Source organism: Vidua chalybeata, chromosome 7, assembly GCF_026979565.1.
Source record: "Vidua chalybeata isolate OUT-0048 chromosome 7, bVidCha1 merged haplotype, whole genome shotgun sequence".
NCBI lineage: Eukaryota > Metazoa > Chordata > Aves > Passeriformes > Viduidae > Vidua > Vidua chalybeata.
This window is the reverse complement of record NC_071536.1, coordinates 17,205,416-17,226,536: the sequence shown is the minus strand read 5'-3', so window position 1 is coordinate 17,226,536 and position 21,121 is coordinate 17,205,416. Positions and strand designations below refer to the sequence as shown.

The following is a 21,121-nucleotide window of genomic DNA, read 5'->3' as shown; positions in this document are numbered from 1 at the left end:
CGCCCCACAGCGGCGGGGCGGTCAGCAATAAAAAAATAGACAGAACTTTTCGGCAGAATGCGGGGGCGCCCCCCGCCCCGACCCCCCCCCCCAATCCCCCCGCGACTCTCCCTACAAAACACCCCCGGGCTCGGGCCAGGGTAGTTATCTGGTGAGCGGCGCCTCCTCCCGCTGGTCCGGAGAGGCGACCGCGGCCTTGCCGAGCACGGCGGCCGAGTAGGGCAGGAAGCCGCTCTCGGAGCGCTGCCCCGCCGCCGTGCACGGGAAGTCGGCGGCCGTGCCGCTCCGCGACCCCAGCGCCGAGGCCGCCGCCGCCGCCGCCGCCGCCGTCTGGCTGCTGTGACAGCTGAGGCAGGAACAGGGCGCCGAGCCCCCCGGAGGCCCCGAGCCCGCCGCCGCCGCTGCCGCCGCTGCCGCCGCCGCCGCTGCCGAGGCGGCCGCGCTGCTGTTGAGGCCGGCGGCGGCCGGCGTCTGGTAGAGGCCGGGGTGTCGGAAACTGCAGAGCAGCTCCGGGCGGGAGTAGGGGTGCGAGAGGGCGCGGAAAGTGTCCAGCGGGCGGATGGAGGTGGCAAAGGGCGCGGCGGCGGCCCCCGAGGCAGCGGCGGCAGCGGCGGCAGCCGTGACCCCGACGTGCGGGTAGTAGTGGAGCGGGACGTGGGAATGGAAAGGGTAGGGCAGACTGCCCGTGGCCGCCGCGTGGGTCATCATGTAGGTGTAGAAGCTGGGGTCGGCCGGGTGGGGCCATGACATGGCCAGGCGCTGCCGCTTGTCCTTCATCCGCCGGTTCTGGAACCACACCTGCGGGGATACAAGCACAGCGCGGCCTCAGCTCCGCTCCACGCCGCGCCCCGCCGCACCCTCTCCCGCGGACACCGGCGGGCACCCACCAAATCATACTGCCAACGCTTCTAGGTGACCCCTCTCCCTTCCGGAGCAATCTCCCGTGACCTTGCCCGAGGGGAGCGGTTAGTACGGCCCTCCCTCTACTCGAGAGGGACTCCTTCGATCCGAATAAATGTTTCTCTTCGAATCGTCCCGTCCTCCTCACTCAGGACTCTGTCTGTACGGTACTGACGCTCATTCATTCCCCCTACGTTTATTGCCTCCCCTCTTCACTTTAGGAAATAGGCTAACGCGATAAAAACTGACCAGGAAAATAAAAACAACAGTAATAACAACAACTTTTTAAAAAGTAAATGAAAAGTGTTAGATGCAGAAAAGCAAACGAGCAGAACTGGTGCTCATAGATGTGGGCCTCGCGAGTCCTTCAACCGGAGAGCCGGCCGCGGCCCGGGGTGCTCGGGGCAGCCGCGGCTCGGTGGGCGCGGAACGCGGCGTACCTTGATGGTGGTTTCCGGAAGATTGAGGGCGGCGGCCAGCTCGCAGCGCCGAGGCCGCGACACGTAGTTCTCGCGGTAAAACTCCTTCTCCAGGCGGGCGATCTGCTCCCGGGTGAAGGCGGTGCGGTAGCGGCGCACCTGGTCGGCCCCCGCCGCCGAGCCGCCCAGCGCGCCGCCGCTGTGCAGGCTGCCGATGCCGGCGGCGGGGGCGGCGGGGGCGGCGGGGGCGCTGGGCGTCGGGCTGCTCTCCGCGTAGCCTGCGGGGCGAGGGCACGGTGGTGAGAGCGGGCGACTCGGTGGACCCTCAATCCTCCCGGCCAGGCCGGACCTGGCCCGCTACACCCAAGGCCAGCTGTCATTCTTACAAATCCCTGCTGCTAACAGAATCGATACATTTGGATTTGGAGGTTGCTTGTTGGTTATTTTTTGCTTGTTCGGTTGGGTTGGGGTTTTTTAATCCTTCGTAACTGCTTTATTTTCAGATGGGGCGGGCTTGGAGATGCAGGGCAGCCGAGCTCAGGGGAGAGCGGGCGAGGGCACGGGCCGTGGCTCGGGGCCCGGGCTCGGCGCTAGCCTGTTCCCCTTCGACTGCCATTCTTTAGTTTCTTTTGAGACATACAAAATAAAAGCAGCAATAAACACCCCCCCCTTTTTTTTTTTTTTTTTTTTTTTTTCTCCAGGGTTACGTCGAGCATCCCTTCCTTTCTCCGGCACATTTGACGAAAAAGGTATGCACTGTGGCGCCTAGGAAATCCACCGTTCATCTCCCTACACCTCCCCAGTAATAACAACCTCCACCTCCAGCAAAAGTAACAACCACCGTCCATCACTGTGCCCCGCTAAGAACGGGGAAGGATACGAGGCTGTTTCAAAACGCCTCTTACAAGCAGGGGAAAAGTGAACAATGCCAAATTAGCCTGAGGTGGACACAGACAGTACGTTACATATACAGTGAAGGACACACACAGTCAAATGCGGGCAGTTTCCTCGCATTCCCCTCTCTCTCTCTCTCTCTCTCTCTCTAATTTAATCTATGTATATACACTCATATACAGCTCAAGAGACGCCGAGGGCTCCAAGAGCGCGGGGAAATACACGGAGAAAGCTTTGCCTAAATATAGGTGGGTGGATATTTGTGCCCACCTATATTCTGGATATATATCTACATATCAATGGATTTGGGCATGCACACACACACATGAAGGCACCGGCACAGGCGCTGCCCGGACAGTGTATCTCGGCTATTGGGGTAGCGCCGTAATTGTAATAATATTTTACAGCCTGGAGCTCTGTCTTCGCAGAAGAGAGAGCGCCGATGCAGAGGCCAGCAACTTTGGCGGTGGCAGCGGGTTTCCTCTGGTTTTTAAAGCCGGTTGGCAAAGCGCGGGGCTTAGATGAAGATGATAAAGGAAGAGTTACCTTTGTTACTGTTTTCCTTCAGCTGGGAGGAAGTCAGGCTGGCCGGGGAGCGGAGCGCGGAGCAGCCCACCTCCACATCACTGTTCATATCTGCCTCTTGAGCAACTTCGGAATAAAGGCTGATTTTCTTCCTGCTTTCCGACGGCGGGATTTCGGAGGACACAGTGCTTTCACTGCTCGGATGCTGGAGATTGAATAAAGTGTCTATTTCAAATTTGCCTTTGGCGGAGATGTCCCCTATAGCGCTGTGCAGGGAGGCGGCAGTCAGTCTCGGGCTGAGGCGACCACTGTGCGGAGAATTTTCAAGGGCCTCCAACACCGCATTTCCAGCTGAGTCTGACAAATTCGAGAGCCTTTTGCCAGCTGTAGGGCTGTGCAGCCCTCTCTCCATCAGGATCATCTCTTTTCTTATTCTTTCCATCATCTCAGCTTTATAAAAAATGTCAAAGTTGCAGGGCTGGTCCTGTACTAATGATGAGCTGCAGCAGGGGCTAATTCACATTCAGCCCGGCAAGTGTCTCTAAATATTATTATCTGTTTTTGAGGGAGGTGTAAAAATTGTGGGATGCCAAAGCGAGGGAATGACTGGTCAAAATGACCCATACATCCTTTCTAGCCCGAAATGTCATTCATCAAAAAGTGGTGCTCGTCATTAAGGTACGAATGACGCTGTTCGAATAATCATTTATTGTAACAGGTTTATAAGCAAATAAATACAAGCTCCTGTCAGTGGATAATGAAGGCGGCTTCAGAGCAGACAAATATATCCAGGTGGAAAGAAAGAAAGACAAGAAGTGAGGAGTAAAGCTCCTGTCCTTAGCTTGATCAGATCCTGCTTGAATTGCTCTGGGGTTTGGCCTCTGGGGTGGAATTGACAGTCTGATTAATAAAATGAGCTGTGCAACATTTCCCCCTTCATTTAGGTGCATCATTATGCTCTGATTTTTGTTTTGTTGCCTTTTAGGTCCTAATGATGCAGCTTCTTTCTCATTTGTCCTCGGACAGAACTACATGCTAAATATTAGATAATACTTTTCTTTATTATTATTTCTGAGGCGAATTTTAGATCACAAGGCAAATAAATGCTCAGTAGGACCAGAGGATCGAGAACCTCCTGCCACTGATATCTCTTTACTTTTCCCTCCCATTTCCAGAGCACTTTGTACTCTTATTTAGGAATTTACACTGACACCCCCACGCACCCCCTGACACGCGCGAACCTTATGCCCAGACTTTACAAATCTGCTGCCTACATTCAAGGGTACCTACAGTAGTTACCTGGAGATTAAAATATTTGTTACAATGTAGTATATTACAACTCTATTATCTTTGTCTTCTTTGAGTCCTTAAATATGATCTCATTTTTACTTTCTATAATCCTGCTTATCGACGAAGCTAGCCCGGGATTTTTCTTCCTTCTGGGAAAATACTGACTGTTTTACGGTATGATAGGGGAAGGAAATAACTGGAGAACGTTAAATACATTAGTGATTTAAAACACTCCGTGGGCATCCATTTCATTCTCCAGGCAGGTTTCACTCCAGCCCTTTGCTTCTTTCCTCCCCACCACCAATAAAACCTAAGCATTTGAAAATTAGAAAATAATAATAGAATTAAATGATGGATGAGAGTTATTGCCTACAGGTTCCGACCTATCAGAAACATCACCTTAACACCCTCTCTCCAAAGTTACCTGTGGCTCAGTTAGCTCATCCCTCCGCTCTTTGCCGGGTGCCGCGGGGCGAAGCGTCGCCGCGCTGCTGGAGACACGGGCTGCCGCGCTCGGCAGACGTGACAGTCGGAAAGTCTCCCTTCAGTGGTAACTTTGCTAGTAATAATGACGCTGATGGCAACCATTTAAACGAAGATAAATCCTTTGTCGTTAGCATCTCTGGAGTGCGCTTCGATAGCTGCCCAACCTTTTATCTCGCCGGGATTTTTTTTTTCACCTACATCATCTAGTGTTTAGACCCTGGGAATACCAGTTTCATCTCCCGGAGAAACACCCGAATGTTTCCTGTGATTAAACGCGTTTTTTTTTTTGGTTTTTTTTTTTTTTTTTTTTAAATGAGGAGAGCTTTCCTGCTAATCTTGGTCACACGCATATCCTAAGTTCTTGTGCTCTTGCGCATGATTCATAGCTCGAAAATTGGATACTTGTTAGATTTCTTTTTTCAACAGCCTGTTAAAGTCCTCCTAAACATTCCACCAAATATTTAAGAAACATTTTAGGCGTTGTTTGCAAAATCCAGCCTTCTATTAATGAGAGTTTTATGTCAGCCCTTTGAAATGTGAATTTAGACTGCAATGTGGTGTCCTGCGTTTTACAGCCCCCAAACCAGACAAGAGTAAATGTCAACTTTTCCTTGCCCGCGGGCGCGGCGGAGGAGCGGGGCGATGCGGCGGGAAGAGGAGCGGTGCGCAGGCCACGGGGCCGCAGATACCCCACGGGGTCCCGGCCGGGCCGGGAGCTGCGGCTTCGCGGGGCGCTCCCGGAGGGACGAAGCGTGTCCCCGGGGTGCCCCCGCGGAGCGCGGCCGGGCAGGCGCCCTGCCGGCGGCAGCTGGCACCGCCCCGCCCCGCCCGGGGGACGCGGCCCCGCCGCGCTCCCGCTGCCCCTCGCTTCCCCGCCGTGCCCGGCTCCGCAGCAGGCGGCGGCGCGGCCGCCGGTCCCGGCGGGGCGGAGGCGGAGCGGAAACCTGCGGCCGGGTTTATTGCTGTCGTTTGGCGCCCTCGTCTGTTTTCTTACATGCTGTAACGCGGCAAGCATCTTTCCCCCTGCTCTGTCGAAAACCGCAGCCGAGATACCACATCTCGGAGGCAATCGTATGTACACGCCACCAGAACCGGCACGGTTTTAGACTCAAAAAATGTTACTGCACCACTAAAAAGGAGAGAACGGGTTTTTATGTTATTTGGAGCGGATGAAAAAGACTATGTGAAAAGCCCTAATGTGAGAAAAATAAGTTACACTCAAGTGCGGCTATGAATGATCTTTACTAGGGTTATATTTTGCACCTTTTAAATAATAGTGATACCCTAGGTTATGTACAGAGTGCCTTAAAATACAGCTAGATTCATATGCAAGGGTTATAAAATGTTATACAAGACGTTAATAATCTTCCACTAGGTAGAGGTGAGGTTACAAAACTGTTCCCTGCAATGCAGTTAATGAGCTCACCCCAGACTAGTCAACCCCCTAATAAACTAGTTGTCTGTTGTTTAAAATCCCAGAAAAGTAGAGGTATTCACTGCACTGATATTTATATCTTTGGGATTGTTGTTCTGTTTCGCTTTTTTTTTTTTTTTTTTTTTTTTTTTTTTTTTTTTATTTTTTTTATTGCTGCTTTTCTTTTGTGGTGTTCCTTTGGGGACTTTGTTTGGCTGGGTTTTTTTTTTCCAAAAAGAATAGCATAGCCTACAAGATCTTTCCGACTGTTTGTAGTTGTTCAAAATCAATAGCTAAGCCTAAAAAAACATGGATATTGAAGTGACATTAGTGAGTAAAGAGGGAGGAAGTTACAGAGACCGACGAGAAACTGCCGAAATATGTGAGCTTTTGTTAGCCTCTGTTTACTCAGTTGTTCTTGTAAGTTTAAATAGCTACTTAGGCCTTTGGCCAGATTTTTACATTTAAAGTTATTGCTGGAGGCATAAAAGAATATTTCAGTACTCATTTATTAAATCTTACCCGGGGAAAAGGGGTCACGTAGTTTAATCGAAACGAAGTTCGTATTAAATGAGACAAACATCTCGGGCAGCTTTTCACCAGAGAGAGCGTTCTTGGGAAGACGAGCGGGAATATCTTGCTTCCTATTCCGCAGCGGGGCAGGCTGCCAGCAAGGTCCCAGGGCAGCGCGCAGGAGACATCCGCAGTAGCGCAGAGTCTCCGGGACGGGGCCCGTGGGGTGGGAGAAGGCGGCGGTGCGGTGGTCGGGGGTGCGGTGGTCGTGGGAAGTGCGGGGACGCGCGGAGCCGGTCCCGGCGGGGCCGCTCCGAGGGATCCGCGGCGCGGGGGCCGCGCTCCGCCCGCGGCGGCACCGGCGGCAGGCACGGCGGCGCCACCTGGCGGCGCTTCGGCGGCACTGCCCGCCCTGCCCTGCCCTGCCCTGCCCTGCCCTGCCCTGCCAGCCCTGCTCTGCCCGGCCCGTCCTACCTTCTCTGCCCTGCCCTGCTCTGCCCTGCCCTGCCCTGCCCTGCCCTGCCAGCCCTGCTCTGCCCGGCCCGTCCTACCTTCTCTGCCCTGCCCTGCTCTGCCCTGCCCTGCCCTGCCCTACCCTGCCCTGCCGTGCCCTGCCCTTCCCGTCCTGCCCTGCCCTGCCAGCCCTGCTCTGCCCGGCCCGTCCTACCTTCTCTGCCCTGCTCTGCCCTGCCCTGCCCTGCCCTACCCTGCCCTTGCCCTGCCCTGCCCTTCCCGTCCTGCCCTGCCCTGCCAGCCCTGCTCTGCCCGGCCCGTCCTACCTTCTCTGCCCTGCTCTGCCCTGCCCTGCCCTGCCCTGCCAGCCCTGCCCTGCCAGCCCTGCTCTGCCCTGCCAGCCCTGCTCTGCCTGCCATGCCCTGTCCTGACAGCCCTGCCCTGCCCTGCCCTGCTAGCCCTGCCCTGCCCTGCCAGCCCTGCCCTGCTCTGCCAGCCCTGCCCTGCCCGTCCTGTCCGGCCAGCCCTGTCTCTGCGGCCTGTCGTACCCGCCGGCCCTGCCCGCCGGCCCTACCTGATCTGACCGCCGGTCCTGCCCGCAGGTGCTGCCACCCTGTTGTCCAGCCCTACTCGCTGGCCCTGCCCGCCCCCTCCCACCAGCCGGAGGCCGCCTGGCAGGGCAGCTCCGCGCCCGCGCAGCGGCTGGCCTGCGTGTCCGAGCACGCAGCACGCTCCTGCTCAGCCCCGGCTCTCCCCTCTGCCTCAGGCCGCCATATCAGCATAGGGCCAGTCTTGGGCCGTGTTCAGCCTATATTGTCTGTGAAATATCACTCGCGAGTGAATTGTCCCCGAGTCCCACGTGCCCTACACGCCGTCCCTCCCCGCGCTGCGCAGGCAGAAACGCACGGGATGCCAGGCGAGTTTCACAGTTACACCATGTCTTCTGAGGCAGCCTTTGCACACAGACGGGGTTCCACTCAAACCACAGAGCCCACGTCCGGTCGCAAAGGGACTCGGCCGATGGTTCAGTTTAGGTTGCAACTGCGGCAGGCTGCCGAGCTGGTCCAAGGTCAGGGTCCCGAGGTCCCCGCGCTGCCTCAGAGCGGCCGGGGCAGTCAGACAGCGGCCAGCACCAGCCCGTGACCCGAGAGCTCAAGTTCAACGCCCGCAGTGCTCAACCACCCGTGGCCGCTGCACCGAGACCACGCGGGGAGCCCCGAGAAAACTTTCTCCGTCTCGAAACAGATTATTTAAGGTTGAAGCAACTAAAGAAGTGAGAAGCTGTGGCATAGATCTGGAAGGGGAAATAGTTTAACAATTCTCTACGTGTTACTGTTCAATCTATTCGTTATCATAACTGGCTATTTTTTTAAAGGCATGGGGGAAAATGAAAGTTCTTCTGTTCTGTTTAGCTATTAAAAGTTCCTACAAATTAAAAGGCAACAACGGAATGCAGTGGAAACGGGATAAGATTTGGAAGACATATAAATTGAGTGGTTTTGTTTGCGTTCTCTGTTTGCCCTGGACAAGAATTTTTTCTTACACCAAACATTAACATAAGAAGCAACTTCCTATCGACACAATTACCATGGGCAAATTTTGGCGAGGGAGGAGATAAAAAATCGGGGGGGGTGGTCTGTAAGAGATGGATACTAGGCAGATACTAAAAGCTTGTGCTAAAAGTTTGAGTGGAATCCTAACTGTATTAAATAGTGGTAAATGCACTTGACTAAATGAAAGTATTTCAGGATTGTAAAAATTAAAAAAAAAAAAATCCACAACCTTTTCTTCTGTGGAGGCACAAGCACGCCTGCAGCGTTGCTTTCTAGTTCATGTATTCTGCAGATTCCCATGCAATGTGTCAATGGAAAATGCGACACGGCTCCTCAGGGCGCTGGCCACCCGCGGAAGCGCTGCCCAGAGAGGACAAGGACGGCCTCGCAGGGAGAGACACCCGGCCAGCGCGGCAGGTCCGCCTGCCCTGCCCGACACGGAGCTGAGCCTCGATGGGAACTGTTCTCCCTGGGCAAAGGAAGTGCCGGACTGCACGGCGCCCCGCACGGCCCCCTGGACCGGGGGTGCGGGACCCATCCTGCTACTTGTAAACTGGGTGGGTGCTCTCAGAGAACCGACCTTTGCTCATGAGATCATTTATTCCTGTGCATAATATCCTGCCATGCAAGGCAATACTGTTTTCTGCACCCTTCACAAAGCAGCTCATTATAGAATTGAAGTTGTTGGTCATGAACCCGCCCAAAGAGTTTTTTGGTACACCGAGGGGCTCTCGCTGGAGCAGAGGTCTCGGCAGGGCTGAAGACCTCTACAGGAGTCCCTGCGGCTGCACCGTGGTTTCCTTTGATGCAATCGACCTTCAAAAGCTCCGAAACCCTGCTCTTTAGGTGCTCCTTTCTTTCACGGCCTTATTTAAAGGTCCTGACATGAGAGAAATTTTTACCTCATTTATTGAAAGAGGAAACACAACAGGACGTGGGAATACACATAGAAAGATGTCTGGAGAAAAAAAAGTCCTTCGTTTCTCTGGACTTCTTTTTATAGCAACGTTTTCGGTAGAAAGTTGCTTGCAGCGACATAAAAGGGTGAGAAAATAATTCTTCGACTAAACTTCCTTCTAATTACGGAGAGTTTAATGTCCTGAGAGTAAATACTAATTCGGCTTATAGCTGAGAGAAACATGTAATCACGCCTGGCTCACTCCTTAGCAGATTATGAAAGATTAATAACAATTATGCGGTCAGAGCTAATGAACATGAACTCGTCTATGACATTCGGTTGGTGCACCAATGCATTTGGTAATTATGGGCACCCGTTTGTCCTTCCAAACCCCGCTTCCAGATACCGCCAACGATTATTAGACCGGCTACAAAGTAGGGTTGTGTGACGGGCGGCTGCTGCGGGACCTGCAGCTATCCTGCGACAGCCCAGCGTCCGGGGAGCCCTGCCACCACCTGCCCGGGCTGCTCAGCAAGGACACCCCCAGAGCCCCGCAATGCTGTCGGTACAGAGTTTCACCTCCATGGCGGCTGCCTCTCCTCTCTCATGCGCCTGAGCCTCCGTAGGGTCAGTAAACATAGCCCCAGCTATACGGTTTTCAGCGGCACGGAGTTTCCCTGTCCTTCCCCGCGAAGCTGACACTTTTCCCAGCAACTTCTTGCCCTCCGCGCCCAAGAGAGAGCGAAGTGTGCAATTCACAACTGCGGAGTGACTGGACTCGGTCCAGAGGGGTAGGGATTGGGGTTGTGGTTGAGGTTGTGGTTGGGACTGGAGATGGAGCCGGGAGTCATCTTCGGAGCTTTCTCCATTTCCAGTACTTCGCGCTCCTGCATTTCCATCCCGACTCAGTGTGAGAGTCGAGAGAGACGACAGGAGGATTTGCCACCGTCTTGGGAAGTCACCACGAGAACAGCCGTCAGCGTAAGCAAACTGCGTTTTAACTAGGCTGCCTTACCACGACATGAACTGACACTGCACGGGGAAAAAAGCCACATCTAATGAGTGCCAGGTTTACCATCTTGCGCTGCGCACACACCCCGTGCATTTTCCTAACCGGTAGCAATATCGGGGGCGGGGGGGGTGTAAGGGGGATGGGCAAAAGGAGGGTTCTCCCAAGGACCGACAGTTCAGTGAAGCCAAGGGACCCCTTTTCCGATAGGACAAAGCCCATCTACTCCATATATCGCCGGGAAGAAGGGAGGTGGGGAAGATGGAACACAAAGACTGTGTTGGGGTTTTCCCCCTTTTGCAGAGGTAGCAATGAACTGGAGAAGGTCTCGCTGTGGATCCGGTGAGACCCTTGTCCGTGGCTGTAAAAAGGGCCCCTGCCGGCGGCCTCAAAAGGTCCAGTGGTACTCGGCTGGCCTTTTTGAAGCCGCGGGCAGGAGAAAGGGGGAGATGAAGCAACGGGGGCCTAGGTTGGTCCGGAGGGGCATCACCGCTGCTCGCCCGCCCAATCTCCCCCCGCTCCAGCGCAGGGGCCGTGGCGGGGCGGGAGCGCGGCGGCGGGGCGGGGGTGGGAGTAGAGGGTGGGGGCGCCGTCGGTGCCGACCGGGGGACTGCGAGGCGAAAGGGGCAGTGCGGGCAGCGGGAGGGTCACATGTTCCGACGGCAGCCTATGAGCAGCCCCCCGGGCTGAGGCAAACTAATCTGGGGCCGGCCGCCCCCGCCCCGGTCCCCCCTCCCAACCTGGACTTCGTTTTTATAAACGTACCGCCAGGATCCAACCTGTTGGAGGCAAATAACCATCCGCATCATGCCCGGCCGGGGACCGAGCCGCCGCCGCCGCCCGCGATGTGCAAGGCCATGAGCAAAGCAGCGAGCTGGGAGATGGACGGACTGCGCGGCGACAGCAGCGGCGGCGGCGGCGGCGGCGGCGGCGGAGCCCCCGGGCAGTGCCGTAATTTTCTCTCCTCGCCCGTTTTCGGGGCGGCGCACACGGGCCGAGCGGCCGCCGCTGCCGCCGCCGCCGCCGCCGCCTCGGGTTTTGCCTACGCCGGCGGAGGGGAGCGCTCGGGGGCGGCGGCGAGGCCTGACCCCCCGACCAAGGACTGCCCGGGCTCTACCACGCCGGCCGCCGCCCCCGCGCTGGGCTATGGGTATCACTTTGGCAATGGATACTATAGCTGCAGGATGTCCCACGGGGTTGGGATACAGCAAAACGCCCTGAAGTCTCCCCCCCATGCCTCCATTGGCGGCTTTCCCGTGGAAAAGTACATGGACGTCTCCAGCTTGACCAGCACGAGTGTCCCCGCCAATGAAGTCTCCTCCAGGGCAAAGGAAGTGTCCTTCTACCAGGGCTATACAACCCCTTACCAGCATGTTCCTGGGTACATAGACATGGTCTCAACGTTTGGCTCTGGGGAACCGAGACACGAAACATACATATCAATGGAGGGCTATCAGTCTTGGACTCTGGCTAATGGCTGGAATAGTCAGGTTTACTGTGCCAAAGATCAGACACAGAGCTCACACTTCTGGAAATCGTCCTTTCCAGGTACGAGAGGGGGAGAAATGGTCTGAGCAGAACACCCCCGCGCCTCCTCCGCCTTCCCGTCCCCTCCCCCGCCCCCGGGCTGCAGGGGCGGCCTGCCGAGCTGGACACGCTGCACAGACACGCATACAGCAGGGTGGGGGCGGTGGATATTATCTTTTTCTCACTCCCCCCTCGGCCGTCTACCCCCGAGAAAATCCTCACCCTCTGCTTTCCATACCCGCGGGACTGACCCCAGAACCTCCCCGCCAGCAGCGCCAGGGCACCCGACCCCCGGCCCGCGAGCACCGGGGCGGCCTCGGGCCCTTCTCCCGCTGCTTCCCTCGGTGGCCGGGTTTATAGTCGCGTTTGAAGTTTGCAGGACGGTGGTTCGAAGGCTTGCTCTCCTCTGTCTCTCCGGCTGGCGACTGATCCGGCGGCCCCAGAGCACTTAAGAGACCGCGAGCAGTGAGGGCATAGAGGCACAAACCACATGCAAACAAACCCGGGAAACTCTCACCAAAACGATTTATGTATGTGCGCTGCCAGCACCGACCCACTCTCAGCCCCCCAGCCAATGCCCCCACCGCCCTGCATGCTCGGTTAGCGATGCATGCCTGAAAAGTGATGACAGTCCATCAAAGTTTTGGTGGTGCTTTACTAGAGTGCAAATAATGTGGCAGTGTAAATAATAATAAACTGTAAACAACCCGGCATTATTTATTTGCCCATGAAAACCAGTGCCCAACAAGTATCGGTTAAGCTTTAAAAGCCTGTAATAAAATTCTGATTTTTCACATAATGTCTTTTGCAATAGGGGACGTTGCACTAAACCAGCCCGATATGTGTGTCTACCGGCGTGGGAGAAAGAAGCGAGTGCCGTATACAAAACTGCAGCTTAAAGAACTCGAGAATGAATACGCCATTAACAAGTTCATTAACAAGGACAAGAGGCGAAGGATATCCGCAGCCACGAACCTGTCTGAGAGACAAGTTACCATTTGGTTTCAGAACAGGAGGGTGAAGGATAAGAAAATAGTCTCCAAACTGAAAGACAATGTATCCTGATACATTAATTGCGGACAGTGATAAAAATATAAACTCAACCACCAGCTAAAGACTTTTGAAAAGACTTTTGAAAATATATTTAATTTTTTTTGTCCTTCCAGCGGTGGCGAAATGTCGGGAATTGTTTTCCATGAAAGTCAGCGTTTTTCTCTCAGTGTAAGGGAGTGTTGACAAGTATTGAATTGAATTATAGTTTCTTCTTTTTGAAAATAATAATAATATTAATATTAATTATATTTTCTGTTTTTCCCTCTAGGCCAGTATAAACGAATTTAAATATGTTGAACGGTAAAATTTATATTTTTTTTTTAATGCTTAAGTCTTTGGGGGGTATTCTGTGATTTTGTTTTTCTCTGAGCAACAGCCAGTGCCAGAAAGTGTCAGTTTTGATTTGGTATCATAAACTTCAAAACACGCCGAGTGAAAAAAAAAAAAAAAAAAATCAATCGGAAATACAAGAAAGCCGGAATACAGACCCGTGGCAGCACCCGGCTTCTGCCAAACTTGCCTGGCCCACTGGGACCCGGAGAGAATTGCGTGGAGGGTTACTGGCTGCAGCAGAAATTGTTATTACTTTGTCGAGGGAAGGAGAACCTCTCCGAGCTGTTGCGGGGCATAGAATCGCAGGCATGTCCCACCGCGCTCCCCGTCCTGCAAGTTTGAGGTTGAGCTTGGGTTTGTGGGTTTTATCCGCCGCAGTTTCATTTTCAGTGCAAGGAGTCCACGCTGCCCGGCTGGAAATGGAGCCCCGGCTGAAAAAGGGAAGATCTTGTGTCCCAGGCGGAGCTGCGAGTCCGAGAGCTCCGCGGAGGCGCAGATCGCGGTGACTCGGGGCAGCGCTTTCGGCATGATGGATTGGCCAGCTCGCCCTGCTGCCAGAGGAGAGGTTGCCCCTCCAGAGGTGTGTATGGACCTGCACAGACCTGGCGGGAAATGTCCGCTCTGCCCTGTTTGTCTGGACCAGCCCAAGACTCTTCTACTTCCTCACGCCCAAAAACTTCCAGATGGACAAGCGAAGGTCACTGCTAGGTTTTAATTTACAAAACTAAACGGGTGTTAATGACAGAAGCAATAAATAAGGAAATTCAAAAGATGCCATAATTTATATGGGCCGAAAGGCTAAGATTTTGTCGATTTTTAAATTCTTTTAGACCTAGTGTGCATGTTATGATATACACAGGGTGATCAGACACACTAATCAACAGCTAGGAGAGAGAAGTGGTATCCTCTGTTAATGTGCCTCATCTAATTATTAAAATGTGTTCCAAACTAGTATTATTTATTATAATATACTATTGCTCTAAACATTTTGATTACCCTTGTATGAGGTAAAACATACGATAAGCCTATTTCTCCATAAACCGTTTTTTGAAAATGTGTCTCAAAGTCAGCTTTTACTTTGTGTTGGAAATACAATCTGAACTTCCAAACTGTCAACGATGTTGCAAATCTTTTCCTGAATCATCTTTAATAAAACTATTTCTTTTCGCTGTATATAAAAAGAAAGCAATTCGCCTTCTTTTGCTGCAGGGGGTTTCACGGGCTCTAGGTTTGCCTGGGATCCTCTCAGGGACACAGGACGCCGTTCCTGGCAAATGAGAGGTAGATAGAATGAGACGCGCATTAAAGGATGAGGAAGAGCATCGGAGAGTGCCTTGTCGACAGGAAAGGGTTTTAGTGAGAAAGAAATGTTGCCGGCGAGAAATACAGGGCGTGGGAAGCAGGCGAAAGGCTGTGTCTCCCCTCTCCCTCCGAGTCCTGCTCCGCCTGCCCGGTGCCTGGCGGCGAGGGCGGCCCGCCGCCCTTTGTTCTCCATTTCCAAAACGTCCCGGCACTTGCCGCTTCCCCGGCGGCCGGCCCGGAGCGATGCCCCTCCGTTTTCTCCGCAGCCGGCTGGCTCCATCGGGAGGTTATCTTCCGCCTCCTCCTCCCTCTTCCTTCCCCTTTCTACTCTGCTCGCACGTTCATGGCGTTTGTTTTCCCTGAAAGGACGAAAAAAGTCAATTTCTGAGCAGCTCAGATTTTATCGCAAAGAGCATTTTTGTTTAATTCTAGTATAAAAGGACACTTGCGCTGCTCATCATTTACGTGCCCGGAACAGCCCTCTCTGCTGATGCAACCTTCTTTTCTCCGAATGTTTTAAATTCTTGTCTTCTCCCCCTTGGCACCCCCACTCACCCACACATGCAGCCATTAATTCTACACAGGTTTTTCCTCCCACCGAGTCTCCCTGCAGACGGCCGGCCGGGCACTGCCAGAGCTGTTTTGTTTCCCGGCCGCGGAGCCATCGCGGGCTGTTCTCTTCCTTCTTCCAGGCTTAACCTTTGGCTTTGCCGTGCTCCGGGCTTTCAGAAGGCGCAGTTTGCCGAGCCAAAGCCGCCTTCCTCGGGCAGAAGGAAACCCGAACTGTCTGGCAAATCGGTACCAGATGGAGAGGAGTCGCCTTGTAGTTTCGTAAGAACGTTCAGAATCATTAAGAAGCCAACAGCTACAGGCAGGAGGAAGATGCGGCGCACATCTGCCCCCCTACCTACCGGCTGAGATTAGAAGGGTTTTCTAAGCCTGGAGCTGGGGCATTGGCGAGCCTTGTTCAAACCCTTCTTGGCCACAGCCTGGACTCTTCAGGACATCAGCTGCACGTGGCCCCGGGGCCGGGCTGCAGCCGCGCAGCCCCAGCTGTAGGCGGCCACAGCTATGTTTAGAGAAAAGGGTATGATGGTTCGTCTGAAATGTAGCACACGTTATTGCAGATAATTAACATGTACCTCGACAAACCGAATTGCAAATGCACGGTGGCGCAGTGATGCATTGCTGGGCTCCTGTCAGGCAGCGCTATTTCCCAGCCATGTCTGAGGCAATCCTGCCATCTCCTGGACAACCCCCGGCATAGGCAGGGGAAGCCTTCCGCTTCGGGCGCCGCGTTTCCGAGTGATAAATGAGCGAGGGAGGCTGTTCGGTCACACGCAGAGCACCCTTCGTCTGTAAACTGGAAGACTATACCAGTGAAATTATAGCGTGTGGTCAGCTCTGATGTCCAGGCCTATCCGGACGCCTATTTAAAAATCAGGAAAAAAAAAAAAAAAAAAAAAAAAAAAGCGGAAAAGAGGAAAGGAGCGTGTGAAAGCAGGCCTCCGGGTCGCCCTGCTCCTCAGTGGTGATATTTCCTGTACAGACACAGGCGGGGGGACACCCGAGGCATTAACACGCTGCCCCCAAACCAGCAGCCGGCTGCGGCTGGAAAAAGCAGCACAAGCCCGTACGAGGCTCTCCTTCCACTCCACCCCGCTCCCCTCGGCTCCGAGGCCAGCTGCCTCTGGAACATGATGTTTCTGCAAATGTTTTCCATGTAGATTTAAACATTTTTCCGTAACTGTGAGTGTCTCCAGCTATTTCAGGTTTTTATTATGTTCTCTTTTTTTTTTTTCCCTTTCATTCTTTTTAATTTTTTAAATTAATTAGCAATTACAAATGAGTTGAATATTAATTGAAAGCTCTGTTTTCTCTAACCCCATAAAAGTTAGTTTGAAGTGTCACCTTTCTTTCCGGTAACTGGGAACTCACATCCATTCCTTGTGTTTATTGCGGACAAAAATACAGCCTTTGAACTGAATGTTCCTTTTCTCTTCCAAGAACCGAAAATCAGCTGTTTCATAAAAGGCAATTATGAAAAAAAAAAATATTGCCCATCTTCTTAGGGAACACAAAGTTAGAATACAAGTCAGCTAATAAGAGGGAGATTCAATTGGTAGACATAATTCAAACAATAAAAATTAAAGGCAGTGGTCAGCAATATCCTCCAGCGGTGCTTGTGTGGTCCTGTGTGGTCTAGGAGAGAGCAATCATTTAAAGATTTTTTTTTCCAGGGCAATGAAATTACTGCAGAATTTCCCTCAATTTCCCATTAAACAGAAAGATGAATTTGATTAGGACAATGTCAAGAAGGGCAGCGTCTCTGATCTCGCCTTAGAAATAAAACCAAGATTAAAACTGTGATTAAGAGGATAATAACAGGGAAAATTAACCCTACATGCTAACTAGGTTCAAGTTTTTAACCGAGGTAATGAAAGTGGAAAAATCCGGGCATTAAGGCTTCGCTTGACGCCGGACTCGCACACACCAGGGGAGATCTTCTTGGGAAAGAGGCCGAGAAAAGAAACACCCGGTCCGGTTGGCCGATCGGCCTCCAGAGTGTCCCGCGGATTTGTGGGATGGTGGGGCAGGGAGCGGCCGGGAGCACGGAGCCCATGGGTACTCCACTCCTTCCCGAGCCTTCCAGCTCCCTGACAGAGCCTTTGGGTGCAGCACACGGGGCCTTGCCTCTTCTCTGTCTCACAAACCGCACGGTTTGGGAAAGGACACGAGAAATCCCCTGTGAGGATGCTCTCAGATATGATTTTAATAACTCTGGGGCTGTGGGGAAATGAGAGAGATAATGGAATATATGGGCTCTTGTTTGATCAATCAAAAATATAAAAGTATGTGTAACTCCCCAAAATAACACAGTAATACAACAGTAAGGGATTATTTTCTTCTCATAAGAGGAAAAATTCCTCTCACACAAACTGGGAGATGAGGCTGACTCTCCCCTCTGCCCGCTGCTGCATTCACACCCTCTCTGATGAAGAGCAGATCCTGGCATTTTCTTTCTTGAACTCTTCCGATTTTATTTGTTTGTTTATTTATTTATTTAATCTCAGAGGGTTGCCCAGGCAATTCGGTCTTGTTGCTCTCGCTATTCCCTGTTGATGCTTGTTTGATTGTATTTCAAAGACAAAACAGATTCCGAGTTTTAGAAGCGTTGTTTGCCTAGAAGCGCTTCCAAGTGAAGGTGAAAGGCAAAAGGGGTAAAAAGGGCAGACGTGCGGACCTAAGAGAATACTGGCCATTGGTGTGGCAGAATGACGATCCCGGTAACAGCCGATCGATTAAGACTCTATTTGCACGCATATGCAGATGCATATCATGCAGTTAGGGGCACAAGTACCTACGTTTGCCCTGAACATCCACATCTCATAGACATCACAAGTTATTTCCAGTCCTCGGTGCTCACTCTTACCGTGGGTATCGTTCTGGCCCGGAGGGTGCTGCCAGCCGGCGAGCACTGCCAGCCGGGGAACATCGCCGGCACGGGGGCTGCACCCGGGGCTGCCCTGCCCTGTCCTCTCGGCAAATGTTTGTTTTCCGCTCATCTCTCCACTGGCGCCGCAGCTCTGCCAACCCGCCCCGGCTACTTTTATAGAAGCAGAGACCATGGTTTCCCCTCCCCCTTGCGAGCTCGATATTTTCATATTTCAAGTGTTATCATAAGACTTTTTAAAAGTGGGGGTGAAGAGAAAGAAAAAAAAGGGTGGGGAGGGGGGGACTCTGTGGCTCGGTCGCTGGAGGCGGTGCTGAAATTACCGGCTTTGAAGAACCTGTCTGCAAAGTTTCGTCCAATCGTTTCAGGCTTTCCGCTTATTCCCTGTTGTAACTAAATACCGCTGTAAGAACAGCTGAAGTCCTTTGTTGGAAATGTGTGATCGCAGTCTCTACAGATCTGGCTACGTTGGTTCTCTCTTGAATTTGCAATCGCCAGATTCCTTTTATTTTCCTAATTTGCGGGCTAATGGCAGTCAATTGGCGGCTCTGCCCACCATTTCCTACCCCCGGAGCTCGATCCCCTGGACTTGCTCAAGTTCGTGCGCAGCCCAGCCGCAGAGCCACGCGTTCGGCGGCGCGGCGCAGCCTTACCTCCCCGGCTCCGTTCCAATCAACATCAGCTCCAACGGCAACAAGGAGTGCCTGGAAGACAACAATAAATATTACGCCCACGATACGAGCTCCAAACAAGAGGAGAGATGCAGGCAGAGGCAATCTTTTGCAAATGACCCAACTGTTACTCACACAGCCAACTTAAAGCCCGTAAAGTATGACCACTCGAGCCTGCAGAGAAGTTTGCATGGCTCGGCTACTCTTTTTGAAGTGAATTCCTGCAATTCAAGCTTAAAGGAGGACATCAAGAATCCCGTCAACTTGAACCTGACAGTTCAGCCCGCAGCAGTCCAGTCATGCCTCAGACCTTCAGTGCAGGATGGTATGCCTTAAATATCTCGCTTTAGTTAGAAGCGACCTAGCTATACGTTCTTTTTAAGAGATGCCTGTAATTACTTTGTAACCCTCCCTGTAACTCTTTCGGAGCAAAAGCCGCTTAATCTGACTCGGAGGTTAGATAGAAATTGTGCTGTCAGATGTGCTTTGCCCAGTTTTCCGACCTAGTTTAGCTCTGATATATTGCGCTTTTGGTTTTTTGCTTTCTTAGTTTTTTTTTGGGTTGGTGGTTTTTTTGGTTGGTTTTTTTTTTTTTTTTTTTTTGCATATTCCTATATTTGTATACCCAGACTTGATCCACTAAATTATCGACGTATTTGTTGTAGGTTTGCCTTGGTGCCCCACCCAGGGGAGATCAAGAAAGAAACGGAAACCATACACAAAACAACAAATTGCTGAATTGGAAAACGAGTTTCTCCTCAATGAGTTTATTAACCGACAGAAGAGGAAAGAACTATCAAACAGACTGAATTTAAGCGATCAGCAAGTTAAAATTTGGTTTCAGAACCGGAGGATGAAAAAGAAAAGAGTAGTAATGCGAGAGCAGGCTCTTTCTATGTACTAGAGCAGAGTCCGCCCGTTCCTGCATGAACTTGTGCCCGGAGTGTTCACCCCTAGAGTAGAGCGTACGCGCCAGTGAAACGCGGGGAGTGTGTCTTTTTACCGTTTAAACCAAATTCTCAAAACGCGTAGGATCCCTGCGTAAATAGGCAGCGCTGAGTTCTTAGCCAAGATGAAGAAGACGAGCCGGACCAGCATGGAAACATGTATTATCAGCTTTTTACCTTTCTTTCTCCATTTATATAGATTCTGTCCTGCATCCCACCCTCTCTTTCCCCGGAGAACAAGCGGTGCTAAACTAAGATCGATATCTTTTATCTGTATGTAAACACCATTTTGCAGCAAAATAAAGGAATAACGCCTAGTAAAGACGTCAGCTCTGTGAGTCCCGGCTGCTCTCTTCATCTGCTGTCCTGCACGCCAGGGCGAGCCTGCAGCGCCGGCTTGTTTTGTGGTTTGGAGTAACCTGCTCGAGCAGCGATGGGGAAAGTGGTTAGCAAATAAACCTTTTTCTTTAGTCTTTTTTTTTTTTTTTTTTCCACCCTCCCCCCGCCAGCCCCCGGAGCCGCAGATCCGACCGCAGCCCGGCGGAGAGCGCACGTGACACCCGCGCAAGGCCCGCGCGTAACCTGAGCGCCGGTTCAGCGCCGGTTCAGCGCCGGTTCAGCGCCGGTTCAGCGCCGGTTCAGCGGCGGCCGCTCGGCCCCGCTCCGCTGGGGCGGCCCGCCCCGACGGCACAGCACGGCCGGGAGGCCCCTGTGTGCGCGCCGGCGGGGCTGCCGCCCGCGGGCCGCGGGCAGGGCTGCTCCACGGGCACGGCCGAGGGGTTCCTCTCTCGGGAAAAAGCGCCCCTCTCCCCCTCGCCGTGTGCCAGCCGCCTCCAGGCCAGCGCGGAGTCCCGCGGCAGCGCAGGGGCCGCGGAGTCGGGCGCCGGTGCCTCCCCAGGAGGCCGGGTCGGGCCCTGCCCTTGCAGCGCTCCTGACTTTGGCCTTGTCCAAGCTCTGCCCCAGCAGGCGAAAGACGGCGGGCGGTGCCGGGACAGAGGCCCAGGCTCACAGCGGCTGAGGCGCGGCTGGGACCCACGTCTCACCCCGAGGTGCTGCAGGCACAGGAGTCGGAAGAGCACGGAGGTTTTGGTGGGACTGATTATTTCACCAGTCAGTCCCCATGGCCTTTTCTGCATAGATTTGTAAGAGGGAAAAGTGAGAATCGGTTCGGGGTTTTGTCCAGATATAAACCTCAGGAGATAACCCAACCAGAGGGGCTGGTAGCAGTGTCTAAGCCGTTTGATCACTGTTTTGGGATGACATTTAGATCGATTTTTTTCCGCATCTTGATGAGAGGCTTTCTCTGCCGAGAGCTGCCGGCCTCTGCAACACCAGGGCAGTCAGACTGGCCAGAGCTCCAAGGCCTGAGGAAACTACACACTGCCCTTAGTCTGATACCTCAGAATATGAGTTCTAAAAGAAAAATCTCACGGATTTATAGGTCCGTATTAAAATGTCTTTTGGCTGCAGTTTCAACCTA

The 21,121-nt window shown here is 53.0% G+C and overlaps 3 protein-coding genes across 3 annotated transcripts; 2 read left to right on the top strand and 1 right to left on the bottom strand.

The window, feature by feature from the left end:
- Window positions 1-144: 144 nt before the first annotated feature.
- On the bottom strand, window positions 145-3,183 carry EVX2 (even-skipped homeobox 2). Its single transcript, XM_053948377.1, has 3 exons — window positions 2,760-3,183; window positions 1,341-1,597; window positions 145-798 (listed from the first exon to the last, which is right to left on the bottom strand). Exons 1-3 carry the CDS (start codon window positions 3,181-3,183, stop codon window positions 145-147), a joined length of 1,335 nt encoding a protein of 444 aa, XP_053804352.1.
- An 8,016-nt stretch (window positions 3,184-11,199) lies between these two features.
- On the top strand, window positions 11,200-12,946 carry HOXD13 (homeobox D13). The gene is made up of 2 exons (XM_053948112.1): window positions 11,200-11,902; window positions 12,696-12,946. The coding sequence occupies exons 1-2, from the start codon at window positions 11,200-11,202 to the stop codon at window positions 12,944-12,946; spliced, it is 954 nt and encodes a 317-aa protein (XP_053804087.1).
- A 5,511-nt stretch (window positions 12,947-18,457) lies between these two features.
- Window positions 18,458-19,598, top strand: HOXD12 (homeobox D12). The gene is made up of 2 exons (XM_053948298.1): window positions 18,458-19,019; window positions 19,360-19,598. Exons 1-2 carry the CDS (start codon window positions 18,458-18,460, stop codon window positions 19,596-19,598), a joined length of 801 nt encoding a protein of 266 aa, XP_053804273.1.
- The last annotated feature ends 1,523 nt before the right edge of the window (window positions 19,599-21,121 follow it).

Excerpts from the sequence above, each read along its gene's own strand:
- EVX2 (XM_053948377.1), bottom strand. The coding sequence starts at position 3,183 with ATGATGGAAAGAATAAGAAAAGAGATGATCCTGATGGAGAGAGGGCTG. Across the intron at positions 1,598-2,759 it reads GAAGGAAAACAGTAACAAAG|GCTACGCGGAGAGCAGCCCG; the intron begins GTAACTCTTCCT and ends CTCGCCCCGCAG. Across the intron at positions 799-1,340 it reads TTCCGGAAACCACCATCAAG|GTGTGGTTCCAGAACCGGCG; the intron begins GTACGCCGCGTT and ends GTATCCCCGCAG.
- HOXD13 (XM_053948112.1), top strand. The coding sequence starts at position 11,200 with ATGTGCAAGGCCATGAGCAAAGCAGCGAGCTGGGAGATGGACGGACTG. Across the intron at positions 11,903-12,695 it reads CTGGAAATCGTCCTTTCCAG|GGGACGTTGCACTAAACCAG; the intron begins GTACGAGAGGGG and ends CTTTTGCAATAG.
- HOXD12 (XM_053948298.1), top strand. The coding sequence starts at position 18,458 with ATGTGTGATCGCAGTCTCTACAGATCTGGCTACGTTGGTTCTCTCTTG. Across the intron at positions 19,020-19,359 it reads CAGACCTTCAGTGCAGGATG|GTTTGCCTTGGTGCCCCACC; the intron begins GTATGCCTTAAA and ends TATTTGTTGTAG.